Source organism: Lepisma saccharinum, chromosome 8 (genome assembly GCF_977018435.1).
Source record: "Lepisma saccharinum chromosome 8, izLepSacc3.1, whole genome shotgun sequence".
NCBI classification, from domain to species: domain Eukaryota; kingdom Metazoa; phylum Arthropoda; class Insecta; order Zygentoma; family Lepismatidae; genus Lepisma; species Lepisma saccharinum.
Window position 1 is genome coordinate 18163410 of NC_139236.1, and position 23957 is coordinate 18187366.

The window sequence follows — 23957 nt, forward strand, 5'->3', positions numbered from 1 at the left end:
TACAACATTTTCATGGAATGTTCCTTGAAAATACTTTCTTCATTACACTTTTAAGTTTTATTTTGAAAGGGATTGCAACACTTTCAATTTCTCTTTGCATATGGCTTTGTGTGGACTGATGAATCACCACAATTAAAGCCAACCAAGGTATGGCACCAATGATGTTCACTGGAAGCAACAATCATTAGCAGAAAATGGTATCCATGGATTATGTGGCCTAATTTTAAAAGGTATTATCAGAGGTTCTACCATCCAGAGAAGAACATTTACAGAAAAATACGGAAAGATCACAATTAACCTTCATAAAAAGAAGCAAAGATGGCAGAGAAAGGTAAGATACACCTTGTTTTGTCAAAAACTGCGAAATTTGTAGCGGGATTAATAGTGTAAAACTGGTGGAAACCTATACAAGTGTTGGAAATTCTTTTCAAAATATTGGGACAGGGTGCACATGATGCATCTTTCGCTGCAAATTTCAAGTGATTATCATTCCATAAGGTCCATGCAACAACCAATTTTCAAGAACAATGCTTCTCAGATCAAAACCATTCACTTTTTCTAATTATAAAGTAAGTTGTTTTTTTTCTATTGTCACCTTATTATGAAAGGATAAGAGCAGAATATTTCACGGATTGTACGCAACTGTTCCTACTATGAGAACCAACAGTGTTTATTCCATTTGTGTCTATTAGAGGTCTGGCAGGATTACAAATATCTCCAAGATTGTTTTTTTCTGGATTTTAAAAAAATATATTGCAAATGGGGCCACATGGTGTCAAAGGTGGGTATTTTGTGTTTATTCCCTGTATATTGCCAGCAATTAGCATCGGATTGATGCAACAACTCATTTTTATGAAGAATGATACGCAGATCAAATTTTTTACTGAAAAAAAATATAAAATTATGAAGAATACCAAAATTATGTCAATTGTTTTGATAATCAAATGTATATCTTTCTATGTACACTATAGAGATGGGACAGATTAATCGGCACTCTATCGGTATCAGTGATTCCGATTATATACCAAAATTACCGATTATTTTACCGATCTGATATATCTATAAATAAATACCTTATAATTTAGTGCAAAATTCTATCATTTTGTTATAATTTTTATGTTTAAGGCGAGGAGATACAATTACGCACCAATTGTGCATTTATTTCATTATCGCCCGAATGGGCACTGCAACTAAAAAAAACCCTGGGTGTATCCAAGAGTATGAATTTCTCTCCATGTTGCAAGTGCAAACATTTTGTTATGTTGATTATTAAGCTGGACACGATGTTTGAAAATTTGATTTGATTTTGATTTAGTTTATTTTACTTCGCGTTTTGTGCCTCTTGGCTAATTTGCGAAGATGGGGATGAGTGATGAAATGATGAAATTGATGAATGGACATTCACAAACAACCAAGCCCGACCGGGATTCGAACCCGGGACCCTTGGCGTCGCAGCGCGATGTGCTAACCACTCGGCCACAGGGTCGGGCACGATGTTTGAAAAATATGATGAAAAATATGATGAATAAGAATTTTCGGAATCCCATGTATTCCTTATGGGGAATCAACTTCAACATCAAGTTACGGCTAATCAAATGGAAGTTTCGACTTTTCCGCTGGTGAAATTAATCTTCAAACTGCCCTCTTCCCGTTGACATCTCCTTCTATTCCATCGGAAGTTTTATATTCACAAAAGAATGAATCAAATCATACTCCCATATGATCAACGCTTTTTTCCTTGCCTCCTGGCAGTGTTGCCAAACCTGATGGGCATAAAAGAACTAAATTTCACCTTAAATGGAGTTCAAACTGACTCTCATGGAGCTAGATTTACGATGGCTGGATAAAGTGCCTTCTACAGTAATGTTAGTAATGTTAGTTGTCAAAGGGGTGGGGCACTGCTATTATCGTTAACTCTAAATTGATGACAATTTATTCTTAGTTTTCAACATCTAGATCCGGTGGCATTGCCCATCTCAATAATCCACCGATGGTGGTATGAAATCGAAAGTAAAGAATTCCCGGACGACAATATTATGTCAACTTTGCGTCTAACATTGCACTATAAAGAAGTAGCTGGGGAGATAAGAGAGAGTGGGGCGACGCAGCCAGTATAACAATATCACGTCACGTTCAAAATGTATAATTATGACGAAAGGTGGTCTATGTGGGTCGGAACCAGAGATGGCATCATAGTGGGGCACGTGGGGGGATCCCAGTTCACGGCCGAACGAGTGCACGAAAGATTGATTAATTGATTTAGTTTATTTTACTTCGCGTTTTGTGCCTCTTGGCTAATTTGTGAAGATGGGGATGAGTGATGAAATTGATGAATGGACATTCGCAAACAAACAAGCCCGAGCGGGATTCGAACCCGGGACCCTTGGCGTCACAGAGCGATGTGCTAACCACTCGGGCATAGGGTCCGGCTAGAGTGCACGAAAGAGCCAGATCTGGCTCCAAGAAAGCTAAGTTGGCACACTGCCATGGACGGAAGGGCTTGGGAAGACTCCCGTGGAAATTATATCGCATGCCCTTAATCTCCATGCACTACTTTTTTTAAAAAAAGTAAAAGTCTACATGTGCAACTTCTTTTGCATGGCAGTCATTTGGAAACACACATTTGTTGAGGTCTTGAGGTCAATGAACCAACAATTCAGGTTCTTCAAGGACCATTTCAAACTTTATATCGGATCGGTAGAATATCTGTTATCAATATTGGTAAATTTTATATCGGCACTTTTTTGGTATCGGCCAATCCCTACTACTACTGCTACTACTAATAATAAACAGAACTAAAAAAAATGATTACTGAATGAGAAATAATGTGTTAAATGATGTCATGTGTTATTGAAACTGCTTTCCCAGCATCCTTAACCCACGATCAGTCGTGGGCAAGCACTGCGCTCACTTTCAATTTTAATGAAGTACCATTTTAACAGTATTTAAAATATTGGCCTATGGTGCTCTCTAGCTTACTGTTAAAAGTTTCACGAGCGACCTGATCACATTTTTATGAGATCATGTAAATGGCATTATTAGAGAGACCATTGTTGTGGAAATAATGTTGGCAGAGTAAGTGCAGAGCTTGCCCGCAACCGATTATGTTATATATATTTTTTTTTATATTTGTGCATTATTTAGTCAATAGGTCTATCCTGTTTCTAGTAAGTTTTCGTACCTATATGTTTTTGTCGTGTTAATAGAAAATTCAAAAAGTGTCGAAGTGATTTTATATCATATCAGATGGAACTACCTCAGAGGAACATGCGCTTTTTGTTAACGCCAAGACTTGTTGGCTTCGACAATGTATACTACGTTGTTTGAAAACAAATAAACATGAAAATGAAATGAATAAGAAGGGTTATAATAAACAGATCATTACAAGCACAAAAAATAAATTTAAAGAAATTAAAATACAGTGAAATATGCCTGAAAAGCATGGGGGAGTGCTCCGCTCACCTGCAACCGGCGACGTGACTACAGTGAGGGTGACCGATCCCGGGTTAAGGAGGTGACAGTTGCTGGGATAACACTTGTCCGAGTTGGCTCCTAGACTTTAAACTAAACTCGAAAGTGCAACATCCCTGACAGTCAGGGCATTTGTATCATGTCCCACTAACCGTTTTCTTTCATTCAAGCTTCGAGCCCACTACTTCTTTTCAAGAAGCTTCCTAATAATTGCCCTCATGATTCTGGGTCAACACTAGCTGGAGGGTACCACTGGCAACACCAACAATTTGGCTATGCACGAGTCTGGATAAATGGTTCAGGGGTTGGAAATGTACTCAACAACAAATAGTTAAAATGAGCTTGCAATGTTCATAAAGAGATTGGCGAAAGCATAAAGAAAATCATGATGTCTTAAGATGATATTTGACAAAGAATGTGATGACCGGACACATTTTTTCTGTTGAATTTTATTTTATAAATCAGGGAAGATATCTATCGATATATCAGGTTTCAATGCATTATCAAGCCAGAAAGAAGCACAAAACTTATGTTGATAAGTGTCACAAGTAACTCTTGTGTAAAATGTCTGCTGAGCAACAAAAGCTTTAAAGAAATAACACAAGTCTCTAAGACTTAAACACATTTACATTTCACTATGAATTCTTGTGAAGATGTGCAACATGGAAGGTTTCAGCTTCCAACTGATAAGAGGCTAGATCATCTTTGTCTGGAACAAATTCAAGTCAATTTACAACTTACATTTGGAACACTCAAATAATAAAATTTAAAAAAACAAATTGTTGTGACAGAAATGTAGAAAAACAGTCTGGGAGTTCCTCAGATGTGCTTCTTGGGACTTATTGATTATTTGGAAGATTTTGTCTGAGATTTGCCCAAGTTTTCAGTGATTAAATTATCTGAAATTTCCAGGTTTTCCAGATGTGCAAGAACTCTGTTTTAGTTATTTTAAGTCAATTACTTGTTTAAGTACGGTAATAAAAATGCATATGGATCTGAAAATATAACAAATGTGTAATTAGGTTTTAGATGTGGGTGGGTAGTTAAACTCTACTGTGTTTTGTTATCAAACAGAGCAACTGTATCTCGAGTCTCCTCTCGACAGTAGTGTATCTCCAGAGAGTAGGAGAGTAGAGAAGACACATGCAGAAATGCATCGTCGGAGAAGACACACCTTCTCGGACATCATGCAGAGCACACATTTTCAGGCTACAAAGAGGGAGAAAAAGGGTTTTTCTTCAGAACCAGTTCCAACATGCCCTGGTGTATTTCACAAGGAGAACAATAAAAGAAGCACGAAAAGAAAGATGGAACACGCACCGATAACAGTTTCATCTATCTTAAAACAGGGTGATTTCACGGACAGTGACAGCTTTGTAGCCGGTAGCCCACTTGGCACAAGGAAACAGAAACAATGCAAAGCTGTGAGCTGTCCAGTAGAGAGCGACGCATCAAGTTTACTCCAGTCCTCTTTATGCACGGATGGAGACAACACCAAGACACCAACATGTCCTGGTGTATTTCACGAGGAAAACAAGATAAGAAGCACGAAAAGAAAGATGGAACATGCACCGATAACAGTTTCATCTATTTCAAAACAGGATGATTTCATGGACAGTGACAGCTTTGTAGCCAGCAGCCCACTTGGCACAGGGAAACAGGCACAATACAAAGCTGTGAGCTGTCCAGTAGAGAGCGGCGCATCAAGTTTACTCCAGTCCTCTTCACACACAGATGGACACAACACCACCAAGACACCAACATGCCCTGGTGTATTTCACGAGGAAAACAAGATAAGAAGCACAAAAAGAAAGATTGAACACGCACCGATAACAGTTTCATCTATTTCAAAACAGGATGATTTCACGGACAGTGACAGCTTTGTAGCCAGCAGCCCACTTGGCACAGGGAAACAGGCACAATACAAAGCTGTGAGCTGTCCAGTAGAGAGCGACGCATCAAGTTTACTCCAGTCCTCTTCATGCACGGATGGAGACAACACCAAGACACCAACATGCCCTGGTGTATTTCACGAGGAAAACAAGATAAGAAGCACGAAAAGAAAGATGGAACATGCACCGATAACAGTTTCATCTATTTTAAAACTGGGTGATTTCACGGACAGTGACAGCTTTGTAGCCGATAGCCCACTTGGCACAGGGAAACAGGCACAATACAAAGCTGTGAGCTGTCCACAAGAAAGCAATGCATCAAGTTTACTCCAGTCCTTTTCACACATGGATGGAGACAACAATGTGGTTGCTCAGGTGGAGCAGCCGGACAACACATATTCAGAAATTTCTAGTGGAACATATTCGGAAGAAGGCAATAATTCACAAAAGGCTTACGACATATCTCCAAGCGATAACTATTCCACAGAAGTCCAAGTTCAAAGTTTGGAAAGGATCGACACTGCACCTGGATCAGGTTCACAGCCAGAAGCATTGAAACAGGGAGGCTCTGGAAAGACTAAGATCTCACCACACAAATGCAATAGTCAAGTGGATGTAACTAAGGCTGACAAATATAGGAGCACATCAGAAAATCTCTGTCAAGTGTGCAAGGCAGAAAACCAGTTACTTAAGTGAACATTCAAATGGATTATTAACTGATGTAATGTCATGGTCTGGAACAGAAGATTCCGATGCTACGTTTGCCACTCAGAATGCCAAGTACGATGACATAAAAAGCCAAATAAAAGACTGTAAAAATGACAATTTGGATAATGTGAACGTTAGGACAGTTAGAACACCAATGTCGTCAATACAACACAATAATGATGAATCAGACAGTGCATTAAGGAATGAGGATGAATGGGATGGTACAACGGATGGAATATTCATATCAGATACTACACTGAAGAATATATTGGATGCATGTGGTCAGATGTCACTAGATGTCACTTTGTCTATACTATATAAAGTCTTGACACTTGTTGAATCATTTGGGTGTACTGTGTTGCAAAATACTGAGAGACTTCAACACTTAGAGAAACTTCTTTCCTCTCGTCTGAAGCCAGGAAAAAGAACAAAGAAAAAATCTTCAAGAATTTTTTATTTAACGAAGGGTCATCTTTCTCGCAAGTCAGGCAAGTTCACAATGCCTGCATGGATGCTGAAGGGGGCCAGCAGACATGCAATGGCAACACTTGAGGAAAATGAGGAAGAGTTTACGACACCAACATGGATGCTGAAGGGGGCCAGCAGACACGCAACGGTGCCACGTGAGGAAAATGATCAAGAGTTCACGACGCCAGCATGTATGCTGAAGAGGGCCAGCAGACCTGCAAAGGAAAATGAGCAAGGGAACTTTAAGGGGAAACAGCAAGAGAGTGAAGAAATAAATGAAGATGAGCAAAGTAGATCAACCGGTCAAGAGGCGTTGGACGGCAACCATAATCACCAAAACAAAAGAAGTTTGCAAAGAAGTGACGCAAGTGAATCTGCATGTATCTATTCCGGGAGATCTGATTCTCACAACACCGACCAGAATAAAGTCTCAAAACAGACAAAAATATCAATGAAGAAAGGACACTGTACGGAAGACGAATTGTGTATACATCACACATTGAACAGGAAAGACATAGACTTTGAAAACAATTGCACGCCGCGTAGATGCATTTCAAGTAAAACAAATCATCGTGAGAATAAGTCCAAGTCGTCAGAGCATCCAGAATCGACTCAAAGCGGATTGCAATCAGAGCTGAAAGGTGAGAGCAAAAGAGATTACACTTCTATTGATATAGTTATGGACAAAGCTGTGAGTAACAAGGTGATTGTTTCAAATCAGAAAGACTATAATAATCACTTAGCGCAAAAGTCACGGTCAACAGTGTGTGAGCAGGTACGAACTGCAGTGGTGAATAATCGACGAAAGGTATTGGGGGCTATCTGTTTGTTGAAACATGTTGGAGATGTTAACAACTTACATATTACCGACATGTGTACCACTACTGTGGTGCAGAATGTACAACTCAAGTCTGCTCACAAAAAGCAAGCACCTACATCTCAGAAAGAAATCCATGAACAAGAATCAAGAATAGTTGGAAAACAAAAGAAGTCTGACAAAATTAAGAATCCACCTCAGCATCAAGTTGAACTAGAAGAAAGTCACATTCAACACGGGCAATCTTCGATCCGTAAGTCCATTTTGGATATCACAAACTCTTCAACTGCAAGCACATGTGCTCTGGAAAGGATATACAGCGATACTAAGAGAACAAGCAACGATGGAATAGACGGCAGAAGAATGGCTATGGGGGCTAGTCATTCTTTGCCACCAGTTGATAGACCAACTTATTCAGCAGATGTGGAAACCGAAAGGACTGCCCAGAGACATTGTGCGATGCTTACAAAGAAGTTGAGAGAACGATTCATGTCAGAAACAAGACACATAGATGAGGCAATCGATAAATATAGTAGATTTACTTCTAGTTCTGCAACCACTGAAGCTACCATAGGTGGTACAGTGCGACGTAAACCTTCAAAGTCTTTTTCTTATCGAGATGCAAAGGGTAACAGCATGGATATTTCTCCCAGTTCACTGTCCACCAATCCTGATGGTCCAGCTGGCAACATTTTTTCTGCAACGAACAGTGACAGAAACAAACTTTCTTTCGGTACTCTGGAGAGACAGATTAAGAATGACACAGGTGAAGCACAAGCAGAAAGAACAAAGGGTGAAGGGTTTTATACCCAAACAATGATAGAAACATTAACAGATGACGACACAGTTTTTAATGTCAACCAGGAAAAGATAGACAAAGACAATGCAAGTGCCGAGAGAAAGGGAAGTGCAGAAAAGAAGAGAAACTTGAAAGAACCTTTCCCTGTGGAATATGCACTTCCTGGATTGGTTCCTCTCAGTGAGAATGGACCAATTAAAAGAACAAGTTATTCTCTAACCAAACTTGACAAAAGAAACAACTATGATGATTCCTACACACAAAGGGTTTCCTTACATCCAATGAGAAGGGATAATAACAGCAGACAACTTCTCTACATAAAGACAGACCCAGTGGTGAGAAAGGACACCTTCAGAATGGAGCAGTCAATGCATAGAGTAGAAGGTAAAAAGTGGCAAAGGTATGAAGGAGAAAATGAAAATGCAGCTGATGAAAACGATGAAAAGGACTTCAAACAAATTCCACAAAAATCACGTGGTGATAACTGCTCAGGACAATATGTAGAAAAACCAGAAGAGCTCAAAACAGAAATCGACACATAAAGTGCAACATCAAAAGAAAGCGGTCCACACTCAGGAAGATCTTGTGTCCCTGCTGCACTGAAGCAGCCAGTCCAGAAATGATCCGGAAAATGGATATTTGAGTTTCTTACTATTTCTACATATAAATTATGTGTGTTTCCAATGTACAAGTAGGAAGATATTTATATTTGTTGGACATGTTCCTCATTAGTAGGAGATTTACCAGTGATGGCACCGTACGCGTATTGACAGACATTATACACTTAAGAATTCACATAAATTGTGTGACAAAATTATGTAGAGAATGATAATAAAGGACTAATAATAAAGCAGAGATCTTTCTCTTACCATTCGTGAGCTAAAATTGAAGATCATTATCAATTTACTTTGGCAGCAGTGACTTCATTCATAGTGCAAAGTAACAATTATGCTGAACCACCTCAGTTTACAAGTAGTCCCCACCAAGGTTTTCTTGTTCCAGTCCAGTAAGGTCATGGGCGTTCATCTAATCTTCATGATTAGGGCCTGGACTTAATGTTATAACATATTTTTATTTGGCATCAGATCAAATACTGGGGTGAGATCTTTACCTATCTGATGAAAATCAGCCATAATAGACAAACTTGATAAAGCATATTTTGAGATACTTTACCAATTTTGCATTTTTTCAAAATATTTATTCACTTTTCTCCTAATAAGACATACGTATTTCAGTATAATTTCATTGTTGTCTTGCATATAATTGGTTATTTTATAATTTATTCTTCATAACGGACAGTTTATATCGGGTGACTCAGAAATATTTGAGTTTTTAAAACTATTAAAATAAATACTTAATTTTTTTGTATAAAGATTACCAAAAGAAAGCTTAAACATTAAATTTTTATTTGTGGAAAAGAGTATTGGACAAAAGGTGACTGTTCATGTTTTCACATTCAATTATTCTCGAACTCGCCGAAGTATTGCACGAGGAATAGCATTGATTGGCGAGAATCCTCACTAACAGACTGGCGACACAGTCTACGTTTCTGTTCGATCTTGATGATCTTGGACGATGCGGCAGTTTATTCATCATAGTGCTTCCAGTGTATTCAAACTTTCTCACTCAATATTTAATTAAATATGTGCTTGGGACGTCTCTCATTCCTGCCAGGTTATAATGATGCCGGTACAAACAACACACAACATAAGAATCATTATTTTTATAAAACGCACAAACACAAAAAGTACGTTGCTGCCCCGTAAAGCAATCCATGGCAACTAAATATTAATAATGGTGCCAAGCGTTTGCGATCTATCTCATTTCTCCATAATGTGTGAATTGCCCCAGAGGGCAGATTCAAAAATGAAAATATTTCTGAGACACCCTCTATTATCGATGGCAGGATAAGGAAATTACAGACAAAGAAATGGAAAGCAGATGCCGCCTTTTCTTACCAACTACAATAGTACAGAACAATGATAACGCCAACTTTTTTTTTATCCTGCCAACAACTGATAGCAGTGTGAAAATTTTTGTTGAAAAATGTTCTCAGTCATTCCGGCACAGGAGAAGAAGTAAACAAGTTTCCATTGTTCTCATTTCTTTACCTTTTTATAGCTTCCCACAACAATCAGTCTAAAGCAAAAATAAAATTCGGTACATTGCAGCCCCCACTCTATCGGCAATTGAGTATGGGAGTTTCAAGATCACTTGTCCTTTGAGCCAGGCACGTATACCACGAACAGGAACATCTGCCACAAGATTGTGCTCCAAATAATCTAACACACTTATTTTCAGTGGTTTTAATTTTATTTTATCTGTGACGTTTCGTTCTTGTTTCCCAGAACTTTTTCAAGCTACACCAAAATATACATACAACAACACAGCCTCACATGGCTAGTCACTCTACACTAAATGTATTTAGTGTAACTTGTGAGAAAAATTTTGTAGGTTGCTTGAGATTCTACATAATTAAGATCTGCCTTAAAAAGTTGTTTGTGTATTGACTGCCTAGATTTACCAGAGCTGTAGCAAGCTGCCACTTATGCTTAGTTTCCACAAAGATGTAAATCAGACATAATAGTAAATTAAACTTAGGATAATTACAGTGAATCTCACAATATTTTCAGTATTTTCCCCCACTACATTCTGCGATTAAAATAGTCGATCTTCACTGGAAGATACTGACTTCCCATATACAGTAATTAAAAATTTGCAAGTATTGTTGTCCATATTTTTGGCTTCACTGGGAATATATCTACATTTTTTACATATTTTTCAATTTTATGACATAATTACATACATATTTACCAGTTTTATAGGACATAAAGTCCCGGGTCATTAACCAAAAATTGTAGAAAACAAGAAAAAATGCCAAAAATAAAATTATCATTACTAGAATCTAGATTGTGTCACACAATCTGCACTTGAGTTTCAAATGGACATTGTGAGGGATATTGTTGAGAAATATCACTTTATCTCACATTAATCAAAGGTTAGACGTCCTGGGACATCAACCACTCCACTTCACCTACCTGGTCGACACTTTCCTGACTTCATCCCAGCAACTTAGAAGAAAGCTAATCCTACAAGACAACTTGCAATGTGTAGCAGAGTGAGATATGCCAAAAGGAAAGATTCACAGTGAATAATGTTACTACTGCCTAGATTGCAATGTCCCCTCATGCTTCCGAGTCTTATCACACTGTGCCTAATATCTAATAATTTCAGAATCAGAACTGCAATTTGTAAGATTTCAAAAACATATGTACAACATTTAAAGGCAAGATATTATGTTTTTGTTTACTATGATGATAAAAATGTATATTCTTCATTAGCCTGAGTATACTCAGGATAATAAAACTTTTCATCATGTGTGATTAGCACGAGTAAACTCAGGATAATAAAACATAAACTTTATATGCATACATATTCTATCTTAGCTACAGTAGCGTGCAAATTAATCCGAACAAGATACACATTTTGTCATTTAATGCAATTGCTGCAATATACATAACTGTACATGTATTTAGAAATATCCTTAGTACTTTATGTGACCTACCTTGTTTGTAATCACATCATTGACACGTTTAGGCATGGATGACACTAAATTTGCACAAATGTTTTTAATTTCTTCATCATGGTACCACATGTTAACAAGGGCACAAAGCATTTCTCCTTGGTTGAACAATCCACTTTTGCAGATAGACCATAACTTTTCTATTGGATTTTAAATCAGGTGAGTTTCCTGGCCAGGAGAGTACTTGTACATTGTTATTATCAAAGAACTCATTAACTTTTCAAGATGTATGACATTTTGCTAGGTTCTGTTGGAAAACACCATCACAATTATTATGCCAGAAGGGGGACACCATCTTTGGGGCCCACAATGGGTTTCCATAGTAAAGAAATAAAGTGTTTGGATCGGTGTTCATAGCACAGGGCATTATCGAGAGAGAATGTGCAGTTATTTTTTTTTAAAAAAAAGTGAAACTAAAGCTTAAAACTGCAACATATTTTAAGATTATTGTATACCTGGAAAAGTATGCATCTTGTTCGAATTAATTTGCACACTACTGTATTGTTTAAGGTAAAATATGAATTCTTATTAATGAGCATACAATATAGAACAAAGAAATGGGATTTTAAAAATTCCAAAATTTGGGTACGAATTTTGGAAATTAATTTGTGAGGTAAACGGTTAATAAAGTTTTTCGAGGTGACTGCAGTGGAAAAGCAGTTACATATTTAAACATTTACTTTTTTAAAAAGTACAACATGGAGATTATCCATAAAAATAAAAAAATACAGAATTTTTAACTAAATTGCAGGCTACTGATAAATTGGTATGGTTATATTGGGCAATACTTAGTCAGGGTGTCTACAATTTCGTAAACAGAGAATTCACTGACTTTTCCTGGTTTGCCAGAACAAGTCATTAGGGCAATTCATGTATTGACACATGTGTAAGAAAGTCACTTCCATTTAGCTAAACAACACATTCAGAATACCATTTAACCAAGTAAAAGTAATAACAATAAGGAAAACTGAACTTAAATTGACCTTTGGATAGGGACTTGTCTTTTACAAAATGCTTGCCACGTACTGAACAGAAATGGTAAACAAAGAATTCTTTTCTTATTAAAAAAAATTATAACAATTATAGCATCAACAACACATAATTACCGTAAAATTTAGTAATATATGTATTATATTATCCTAATATCAACCAAACACAACCAAAAAATTGCAGCAAGAAAGTGATAAATGCGAACAGCCACTTACTGTAGTATATTTCTAAATTAAAAGTAGTACAAAACGTGAATTTATTTTGTTTTAACCTTTAGCGGCCGGACGGTCTATATTTTGACCAACAGCATGCGGCAATTAACGTGCCTTTTCTTGAAAACTATACATGATATTTCAGTTGTCTTTTTATCTTTAGAATACATAGGAAGGTATGACATACTGGAATTACAAAACACTATATCAATTGTTACTGCTATTAACAAGCACTGTTTGAAAAAGCACTTTGTTTCCATTTGTTACTATATGGATAAATTCAAGATAAAAGGCTGCAACTCCTCAACCACTGCATTGTATTGAACAATTTAAATTCTAAATGTAAGAAGGATTAAAAAGCAACATTCAACAATTAAGGGTCCAGGGGTAAAGCAGGAGCAAAGGCCCAAAGTGTGAAATTTTTTGTAATTATGCAAATTTTCAGGTTATTTTTCAAAGTTGCGGCACATGCATTACATATCCTCACAGTGTGGTCTCTTGTCGTGCTCAATCCAAATTTGGCCCATCCAGCATTCACAGGGCTGACGCTAAAGTGAAATTCCGGACATTGTCTGAAAGCTGTCAACCCTGACGTTTTATATAATGTTATTACTTTTTCCTCAAGAAGTATTAGTCTGATTTCAACGAAACTTTGCACGATTGTGGGAATGTACCAGCACTACATACTACATTTTTTTCATTCACTTTGGTCTATTGAGGGGGAATACATTTTTTTAAAAAAAATCAATTTTCTCCTTCTTCCTTTAACACTACTAATTGGGAGAGACAATGTATAAATTTTACCTATGTTAAAAGCCCTGTCATTAAGAAAGAAAACAAGAGCAATTACATCTGTCTATGACATTTAGTTCTTGAGTTACAATTCTTTGGTATTTTGCGGCAAGTTTGAGAAGTGGGCACTTGAAATTTCACCAGCTCTGTTCAAAAGTCTTTTTCTAGAAATACGGTAAATTCCGTGATATTTCCATGACTTTTCCACAAAAAAGTGAATTCCCGGACTTTTCCAGGATTTAATCCTTTGGTAGACATCCTGACAGTACTGATTAATTTCTTCCATCCCTAATTTTCTTGCTTAGTGATTTCAAGTTTTGGGATATGAGACATTCCATGTCAGATCAATCACCTTCTTGACCTCACCAGTTCTGATTTTCATGAAATTTGGTATGAAGGACACATGTGACACGGTAAGTAATTCTGCCAATTTTTTGGTTTTTATTTTGAAAATTGTCCAAGATACAGACATAATGAAAATCAAAATTTTTGTAAAAAATTACAAACTCTCATACTTACAAATGGCTGCAACTTTTACCCTAATTGTAGTAGAGTGAAAATTCAAACACCGTTGAAAAGCTAAGGAATAGAGCTTTCCATTGATACCCTATATGACCTATGACAGATTACAGTTTCAAGGTCATTCACTGTGACCTTTGACCTTGAAGATCTCAAAACATGCCATCTCGGAAAATTATGAAAAAATATATATTATTGTCACAACATTGTTCTACCCATGTACCAAATATTAGGCTTGCACTGCAATGGCAAGGCAGTGCAGGATTAACTGGAGTGTCATGATGCATACTGCTGCAGGTAAGACACAGATACATACCATGCAATAAATATTTCATACCTTGAGGATTTGGGTTTATTATACACTAGCTGATTGCCCAGGTATTTATTTATCCCAATCTTCTATTAGACAATCATATAATGAATTCTAACTATAGTGTAAAATGTAACTAATTTTATTTACAGGTATTTAAAAGTATAACTACAGTATACAAATTATAAGGTAAAATCTTTTACAAATTCACTATAATATTAATTTAACTCAAAACTTGATTATAAACAACATTTTTAGTTTCACCTCCAGGAGTAAGAATAAATATATTGAACGTCATTGGGAGTGTCACTATTCATCTTAGCGACCCCGACAACTATGGATTCTACACTAATATCGGTGGCTTTCGATTATTTTTACATGTCACCCCCTTCTCCCCCCAGGGGTGCCAGGGGGGTGTTACCCGCACAGTATTTTGTTCCAGATTGTAAGTCATATGTGTACCAAGGTTGATCATCATGAATGTCACCAATTAGCTTAGAGACTCTGAAAACTATGGATTCGACACTAAGCTAGGTCATTTTTGACATTTTATTTTTCACCCCCTCTCACCCCCCCCCCCCCCCCATCCCGATAGGTGATAAACTTGGAGTTAAACAGCATTGGGAGTGTCACTATTCATCTTAGTGACTCAGACAAATATGGATTCTACACTAATATTGGTCGTTTTCGATTATTTTTACATGTCACCCCTTCCCCCACCCCTAGGGGTGCTAGGGGTGTCTTATCCCCACGGTATTTCTTTCCAGATTATAAGTCATGTGTGTACCAAGTTTGGTTGAAATCGCTCCAGGCGTTCGAGAGTTATGCCAGAACAAACACACACATATACACACATACAACCAGGCCTCCCCGATGGCACAGTGGTAGTAGCATCTTCACCTTGTAATCAAGGGGTCCCGGGTTCGATACCCGGTGGAGGCACAAGTGGTTCTGATCAAACTTTAAACTGTAGGTCCAGTCCCGATTAGCCTTACTGTGCATAAAGTGGAATTAAAACAACAAATCAAAATCAAACACACACATTCATTTTTATATATATAGAAGATGAAATGTGTATATTTTATAACAAATCAACAGTTTTATCAGAAATATGCTGTTATGTGACAGCAACTTTATTTGATAGACACAATTTTCATCAGTTAATAGGAACAAATCTTGGAGATCAGAGATTGAAACTGCAGCCATTTTAGCCAATGGCAGGGCTGCCTCTTAGCCAATGGCAAGGCTTCTTATTAGAGCCAATGTCTCTATTGCCTTACGTGCAGTACTATGCAGCATGACACTCCCGTTAATCCTGCACTGCCTTGCCATTGCAGTGCGAGCCTAATATTTGGTACATGGGTAGAACAATGTTGTGACAATAATATATATTGTTCCATAATTTTCCGAGATGGCATGTTTTGAGATCTTCAAGGTCAAAGGTCACAGTGAATGACCTTGAAACTGTAATCTGTCATAGGTCATATAGGGTATCAATGGAAAGCTCTATTTCAACGGTGTTTGAAATTTCACTCTACTACAATTAGGGTAAAAGTTGCAGCCATTTGTAAGTATGAGAGTTTGTCATTTTTTACGAAAATTTTTGATTTTCATTATGTCTGTATCTTGGGCAATTTTCAAAATAAAAAATCTGAAATTTGGCAGAATTACTTACCTTGTCATATGTGTCCTTCATACCAAATTTCATCAAAATCAGAACTGGTAAGGTCAAAAACTTATTTTTTTTGATTGATCTGACATGAAATTACTCATATTCCTTCTTATAGATCCACCCTTCTCTGTTTTCTGCCTCCCCTGGATGTAGAAAATACTCATTACATACACCTCCAAACTTAAAAAAAAAGTTTCTTTGGAAAATTTCACATTGTATTCTTCTGTAACGTGCACCTCAAGCAACAACACATAGTGCACGAGCACAGTGATTGATATGAGGCACATAGTGAACCTGAAATAGTTCCTCACGAGTTAAGAGGATCTGAAAAACCTGGGAAAGACAGGGAATTTAGTATTTCTGGAAAAGTTATGGAAATGTCAGGAAAATTTACAGTATCTCTGGAAAAAGTCTACATTTTTGTAGCAGTGCAACATTAAAAGTAGGTGTTTGAACAAAGAAAGAAAGGACAAACAATAAATTTTAAGACCTGTTGACAAACCATATTCAGTTTGGTACACTGAGCATTACCATTAGTTACAGTAAAATTTGAACTATTTTCATGTAGATCTACTACAATAGGTGGTTATTGGAATTTATCACTTTCTTGCTGCCTTTTTTTTTTTTTTTTTTTTTTTTTTTTTTTTTTTTTTTTTTTGGTGTGTGTGTTTGGTAAATAGTTATTGGGAGTACTATATATTGTACTATAATTATGCAGTAATTTATGATAGAAATTATTATTTGTTAATCATTAGTCCACGCATGGTATCACATAAAAACTCACCCCTGATATGTTTCCCTCCTCATATTCAACAGTCAATTACTGTTGAGTTTCCCTCCTCATTATTGCATCTGAAGAAAATATTCCAGTACTTGGCTAAGTGGGATTCGAAGTGTGCAATTAGTTGAATACACTAATTGCTCTAATAATTTGAACTGGAAAGTCAGGAAATTTTGTTTTTGCAAAATTGTAGACACCCTGGAGGATGTCCCAGATGTAGTTCTGTGTCATCAGCTTCTCCTTCGACACTGTGGTGGACAGTTCTTCTTTATAGCTTTGCATATTAGTGTACAGTAGTCCCATTGCTGTCCATAGATTCAGACTCATTTGTGCCACTGACCACTGTAGTTTCAACTGGAGAGTGTTCCCTCTCCTTGACCAGACTTTGATGACAACTCATTTGTGTCCCTAAAGTGTGCTGTCATATTTCCATAATATTCATGAATATTGAAATTGGTTAAATAATGAAAATTATGAATTCTTGCTTTGTTGTCACTAAATCACACCAACCAAAATTCCCATAAATTTGTGCAAAAACACAATACCACTTAACTTTCTGAAATATTATTTTCGAACATCCATGCCTAATATTTTTAATGTAGAAAAATGCTTTATGAAAGTAAATTTGCAATATGTGAGATATTGTCCTTCTGCACTAGAAAATATGGCATGAAAGACAATAAAGTAAAACTGTACAACATACTCTGAGAATATTCTTCTCCCATCTGAGGGGGGTACTCTTCATCCCAATCCACAACATCATCATCGAGAAGGACAACAACATGGCACTCTCTATCCCCACGCTGAGCAGAATTCACCATTAGAGGAAGTATAAGCTCTTCTAAAAACACTTCAAACTGTCTACGTGCTCCCTCATTTGATAACTCATGAAGCAGGCCACCTAATAAAAAATAACAATTTATGTTAATACTTTAAATACATGTATGAGTAAGAATGTTCAGAGATACAGTTGATGGAATATCAAGAACAAGGATGTGCCTGAGGACAGGTAGCAGGATGACGGTGACCCATGGTTAATAGTAGAATAGAAAAATTGAGTAAAGGAGAAGTAACATTTACCTACACAAACATTCACAACATATACAGGGTGCAGCAGAAATATTGAGCTGATTTGAATTTGCAAAATCTATATTACACCTCAGAATAACAATGAAAAACTTACATGACTGGAAAATACATACAAAAGGATCATGTGATGTCAATGTCTTGAAAATAGTGTTACTCAGGTGGGCACCATTCTTCCTCAAACCAACCTCTGCACGTCGACGTACAGCAATCATAGCCTTATACACCATCTCAAGTGGAATTTGCTGTATTGCAGTGCAAATAGACTCCTTTAAGTCATCCAACGTGTCAGGTTAGGTCATGTAGACTTTCGCTTCAACAACCTCCACAAAAATAAATCACAGATAAGTCTGGAGAACGTGAATTTACGTGGCGTTATAGTGGCACAATCGTTATTCTTAAAGTAACATTCCACTGAAAATGCAAGATGGTCACTCGACCAATGCTCCATGGCTACTTAAGGCCACACAACGGCACATGGATTTGTGTGCCACATGTCAGGAGATTCTGGTGGCGTGGTTTTGAAATCCTGCTGCAGTCTGTACCTTCAGTTTTCATCCTAATTTTTGGGTCAGCCTAGATCTTTCATCAGGGCTGAGAAAGACCTAGCTACACCCAGAAATTAAGATCAAAACTGAAGGCACAAAAAACCTGACACTGACTGAACAAAACATAGTGATCTTTCGACCAAATTGCCCTGTGCCCTAGACGTCAATAAATATCATCCATTGGGGAAAGCTTGTAGCACACTGATATGAGCCCATTATCATCACCAAAAAATGCACCACTTTACACACAAGAATATTCTCTGAAGAAAGAAATGTCTTGATCTTTGGATACTTGTCCTGTCCCACAATATGTCCTTTCAGAGGAATGATCTTCATCAGAGCTTCTTTTCATTTCAAATCACTAAAAACAATCTTCACAAATACAAAACAATTGAGCACCATCATCCAGAAGCATGGAACAAGTTGCTTCCATTCTTATTTATGTAAGCTGGCAAGTCATGAGAAATTATTGCTGCTCGTGGTGGCAGATACAGTATTATTAGTCTGTAAACTATATTGTGTGGAACTGGTTAAGAAATAATTGTCTGCTTGACAAGTGTGCATTTTGTGGGGTGTTATATGTTGTAGTGTTTGAAACATTGGTAAAAAAAGTTCACTTTATGCACAGACAGGCAAATTGGGACTGGACCTACAATTTAATGTGAGATGTGAACCACTGTGCCTCCACCTGGTATTAAACCTGGAACAATTTCATTACAATGCAATCAAAAGAAATAACCTCAGTAGACTGAAATCAGGAAATGTTTATTAGAAAGTGTAAAGCTGCATGTCATTCTGTTTTATTGAAAATCCATTTTGTCTTGCTTTCTTAAAAAATATAACCAATAATCAATGTGCTCCATATGTGTTTTCTCCATTTGCCTCAATATGGCGAAGCACGCCTTCCCAGAATGAGTAGTTCCAAAATTTCTTGCCATATGTCATATCAGATAGAATTGCAAATTATGAGCTACTGGTAGCTTGCGATAGACCGTTTTCTGGTGATCCCTGAAATAGTTTTTTTTTTTTTTTTTTTGTCAGATTGCTGCCAGGTTTTTTCTAGGGACAATCAGATAATAGGTACATTAATTGTCTTATATATATTTGTAATTTTAGTATTGAAGTCTGGAATGATTCACAATTATAAAGTGATTTACACTCAAATATAGATCAACTCTAGCTTACCAGAAGAAGGGAGCCTGTCAGGCCCACCACCTTTATTTTTTTATTTTTCAACTGTTAAATTTTTTATATTTTACAATATTACAATTACATTGTTCCCTAGGGTATTCCAAATATTTCTGTATTACTTTTGTTCATTAAAATAAACAGGGGATGGACAAAAATATGGAAACACCTTCGAAGAAATGCCAGAATTCTGTAGCTAATAAGATGCAGGACCGCCATTAGCTTCCAAAACGGGCTGCAGTCTCTCAGGAATGGACAAATACAAGATAACCATAAAAGTTCTTGCCGTTCTAGAGCAGTGATAAACAAAGAGCAATACAGTGGACGGTACGTACCTTTAGGTTTTGAAGTAATCTCCATCAGCATCCAACACCTTTTGCCAACTTTCCTGCAGCTGCACAATACCCTGGTGATAAAACTCGGAGGGCTTGGATGCAAAAAAGTCCGTGAGTGCGTTCCGCAGGTCTCCTCATTTGCGAAGGATCTCCCACAGAGGTGGTTGTCGAGGGAATGAAACAGGTGGTAATCTGTTGGTGCAAGTTCCGGTGAATATGGTGGATGGCACAGTGTCTCCCAGTCAAGTTGCTGAAGGGTCTACCGGGTCCTCTTTGCCACATGTGGCTTGGCATTGTCGTGCAAGAACAGCACACCCTTGCGATTCACCAATGCCGGCTCCTTCTGCCGCAATGAACGGTGCACCCTTTGCAACTGCTGAGAGTAGAGGTCAGCAGTGATGGTCTGACCAGGTGGAAGGAGCTCGTAATGCTCCACTTGCCGACAATTCCACCATACAGAGAGCATAACCTTTCATGGGTGCAGAGGTGTGAGGAACAGGGTCACGTGGCTACAACCAATGTCTGGTATGCTTGGAAGTGTCATAGAGGACCCACTTTATGTCACCAGTGAACAAGCGATCAAATATGGGTGTGTTCAGGTGCCGAGTGAGCAAGGATAAACAGGCTGTCACTCGTTGTTCCTTGTTGGCTGCCGACAATGTGAGGGGTACCCACTTGCTTAACTTGTATGACTTCCCTATCCCATGTAGGTGCAGTCTGACTGTTTCAGCGGAAACATGGAACCTTTCTGCAAGTTCATCACACGTTAGACCACTGTCCTCCTCGATGGCTGCTTTCAGGGCCTTGTCATCCAACACATGTGGTCGTCCATTGCGAGGTTCATCCGAAAGGCTCACATCTCCCGAACGGAATTTCTGGAACCAATGCCTAGCAGTCCGTTTGTTCACGGCATTCTCACTAAATGCCTTGCAAATTTTGCGACTTGATGCGGCAGCTGACAGGCTCACTCTAAAGTTATACAACGAACACACACGAACAAGCTGCTTCGATACCTTCATTTCTCTTCAACACTGGACGAGCTATGACTGCTGTGTGTGTGCAACGTACCTGTATTATTGACAGTCGATGGTCAGACTAGCTCCCGATCGATTGGCAGGCATGTGCGTAATTTCGTTTCCTCTCTGTGAGCGCATGATTAATGGGACGTCAAAAACAGCAAGAACTATTTTGGTCACCTTGTACAAGTCCTGGGTGGTGGATAATGGGATCTTGCACCATTCTTCATGCAAAACATGGTCACAATCCTTCTCAGTGAAAGCAGCCATCGAGGAGGACAGTGGTCTAACGTGTGATGAACTTGCAGAAAGGTTCCATGTTTCCGCTGAAACAGTCAGACTGCACCTACATGGGATAGGGAAGTCATACAAGTTAAGCAAGTGGGTACCCCTCACATTGTCGGCAGCCAACAAGGAACAACGAGTGACAGCCTGTTTATCCTTGCTCACTCAGTGTACATTTTCATCCACGCAGGTGTTTATCTGATGATGTCTTTCCAGACGCACTATTGTGTCATCACGATATTGGATAGAGTCCCTCTTGATACACTAAAAAACATGGCTACTTTGGTAACAGAGGCACCTGCAAAGCGAGCACCAATAATTTGCACTCTTTGAAACACTGTCAGCTCGGACATGATTCAGTATCAACTGCACTGCACGCTATCTACAGTGCAACTGTTGATTCCTGCCAGTCCGACAGGGCCCTATCTCACAGTGCAAAACAAAAGAATGTCTTGCCGTGTCCGATTTCAAGTGGGAAAATTGCGTCGATATCACCCGTTCTGATGTCATGGTGTTTCCATATTTTTGTCCATCCCCTGTAACTGTAATGTCAATAGAAGGCAAAATGCACTATGTAGGCTTATCTTTGAATGAGTGTTATTCGAGAGACTCATGTCATTGAGAGTGCACAATTGGTTGGTAATTATTATAATTAATGAACAACTACAGCTCTATAAACAAAAAATCATTAATAAAAAAGTATTCTGTTTTTTTGTGAGTTTTAGTGAATGGTAATATACACAGTGTGGCAATTTGAAATCGAGACTGGTGCTGTAAAAAATAAACAAGTCTTCATAGAAAGTTGGATCATTCAAAGTAGGACCCTCCTGCATCCACACATCATAGCACAATGACTACCAGTGCATGGAAGGATTGCTAGAATTCATTTTGTGTAACGGTTTTTAAAATTCCTGTCGTAGCCTTCTTGATTGTTGGTACATCATAAAAGTAGAAACCTTTCAGTGCAGATTTTGGTTTAGGAAATAAAAAATAATCACACGTAGCCAGACCCGGTGAGTAGGCAGGGTGTGACAAAACACAGTCAATTTAGGGCAAAAAGTTCTTCCCAATCACAGCCATGTGACTTGGTGCACTGTCATATAGCAGATGCCAGCTCCCATCATCCCGATATTCGGGACTCACACATGTTATTTCTTGCATCAAACATTTCAATACCTCAAGATAAAATGCACCAGTAACAGTCTGTCTGAAATTTCAGTCTTCAGTAATGATTGTCCTCACTTTCTCAACCAATTCTGGTGTTCTCACCGTTCCCTGCTACACCTGGATGCTCGTCGTGTTCAATTGGCTCCCATCCTTCACTGAAACACCTGAGCCATTCAAATACAAGCGTACAGGATGAACAATTGTTCCTATAGACATGCTACAACATGTGAAACGTTTCTGCAGCAGTTTTACCCAAGAGCCCACAAAACTTTATGTTTGCTCTTTGTTCCATGTTGAAATCACAAAGCACTTTCACAACACGTGCCCACATTCAACAACGCCACAACCAGCAATGTCGATCAAGGTCAATGAGCTCTCTGTCAGTTGTTCGTGAGATACCAGTTACTCCCAGTTCGCACCACAGAACACTTGCACAGTGGTGCTACATACCGAGAAAAAAACAGTCTCTATTTCAAATTTCCGCACTGTGTACGTGTGCAATACTCTTGCAATAATTGGTAATTATTTCTTATTAAAGGTAAAGGTAAAGTGCTCCCCTGTGCTTAGCACCACGCCATGAAGGCGTATAGGGGATGTGGGGGTAATGCCCCACACTTGCTTCGATCCGGTCAAATGTTTTTTATTATTATTAATAAATAACTACGCATATGTAACCAACAGTGAAAGGAGTGACAACAAAATGGTTTCCTGAATTTTAATGATTAAAAAAAAGCGTGTGCCTGTGACCCCCCCCCCCCCCCCAGGTAAGCATGTTTCTCTTACAGCATGGATAAGGTAAGCTAGGGTTAATTTTAGGAAACAATACAATTAAATATACATATTATCAACAATACTTACGGAGGTTTTGACATTTTATAGTTTGTGCATCGAATGGTACTAAAAGGTAATCACAAGCTTCACGAAGTTCTTGAACAGAAACAGTCGGTGGACAACGTATCACTCCACCCTTGTAATATTCTAAAATTGCTCTAAAAACAGATGCAGATATTCCATCAGCTACTTCATACTCTCCACGGTCATTAGGGTGAGTAAAATCTATTCCAGAGCTAAACATTCTGAAATATAAAATATAGTATGGCATGGCTGCAAAAACATTAAATATACAATATTAAGCATTTGGTTACAATTGAACTCAATGGAAATATTAAATTACATACAACTGACAAAAAAAGGTAAGTAATGTAAAAACTGCAGCATACTCATCAAGCAAAGTAAAATTTAAATACAGTGAAATCGAAATTATACGTTTCATGATAGAACAAGTTCAGTATTGACAAGAAAGAGTTCAGTTATACGT

General features: G+C 37.9%; 1 protein-coding gene across 1 annotated transcript in view; it reads right to left on the reverse strand.

The window, feature by feature from the left end:
* Positions 1 to 23957, reverse strand: part of mri (BTB/POZ domain-containing protein mrityu) — a 62262-nt gene that overhangs the window by 20980 nt on the left and 17325 nt on the right. Inside the window, exons 5-6 of the mRNA XM_083126318.1 lie at positions 23498 to 23715; positions 17718 to 17915 (exon numbers count right to left, since the gene is read on the reverse strand). Coding sequence (XP_082982444.1) covers positions 17718 to 17915; positions 23498 to 23715 — 416 coding nt within the window. The remainder of the gene's footprint in view (positions 1 to 17717; positions 17916 to 23497; positions 23716 to 23957) is intronic.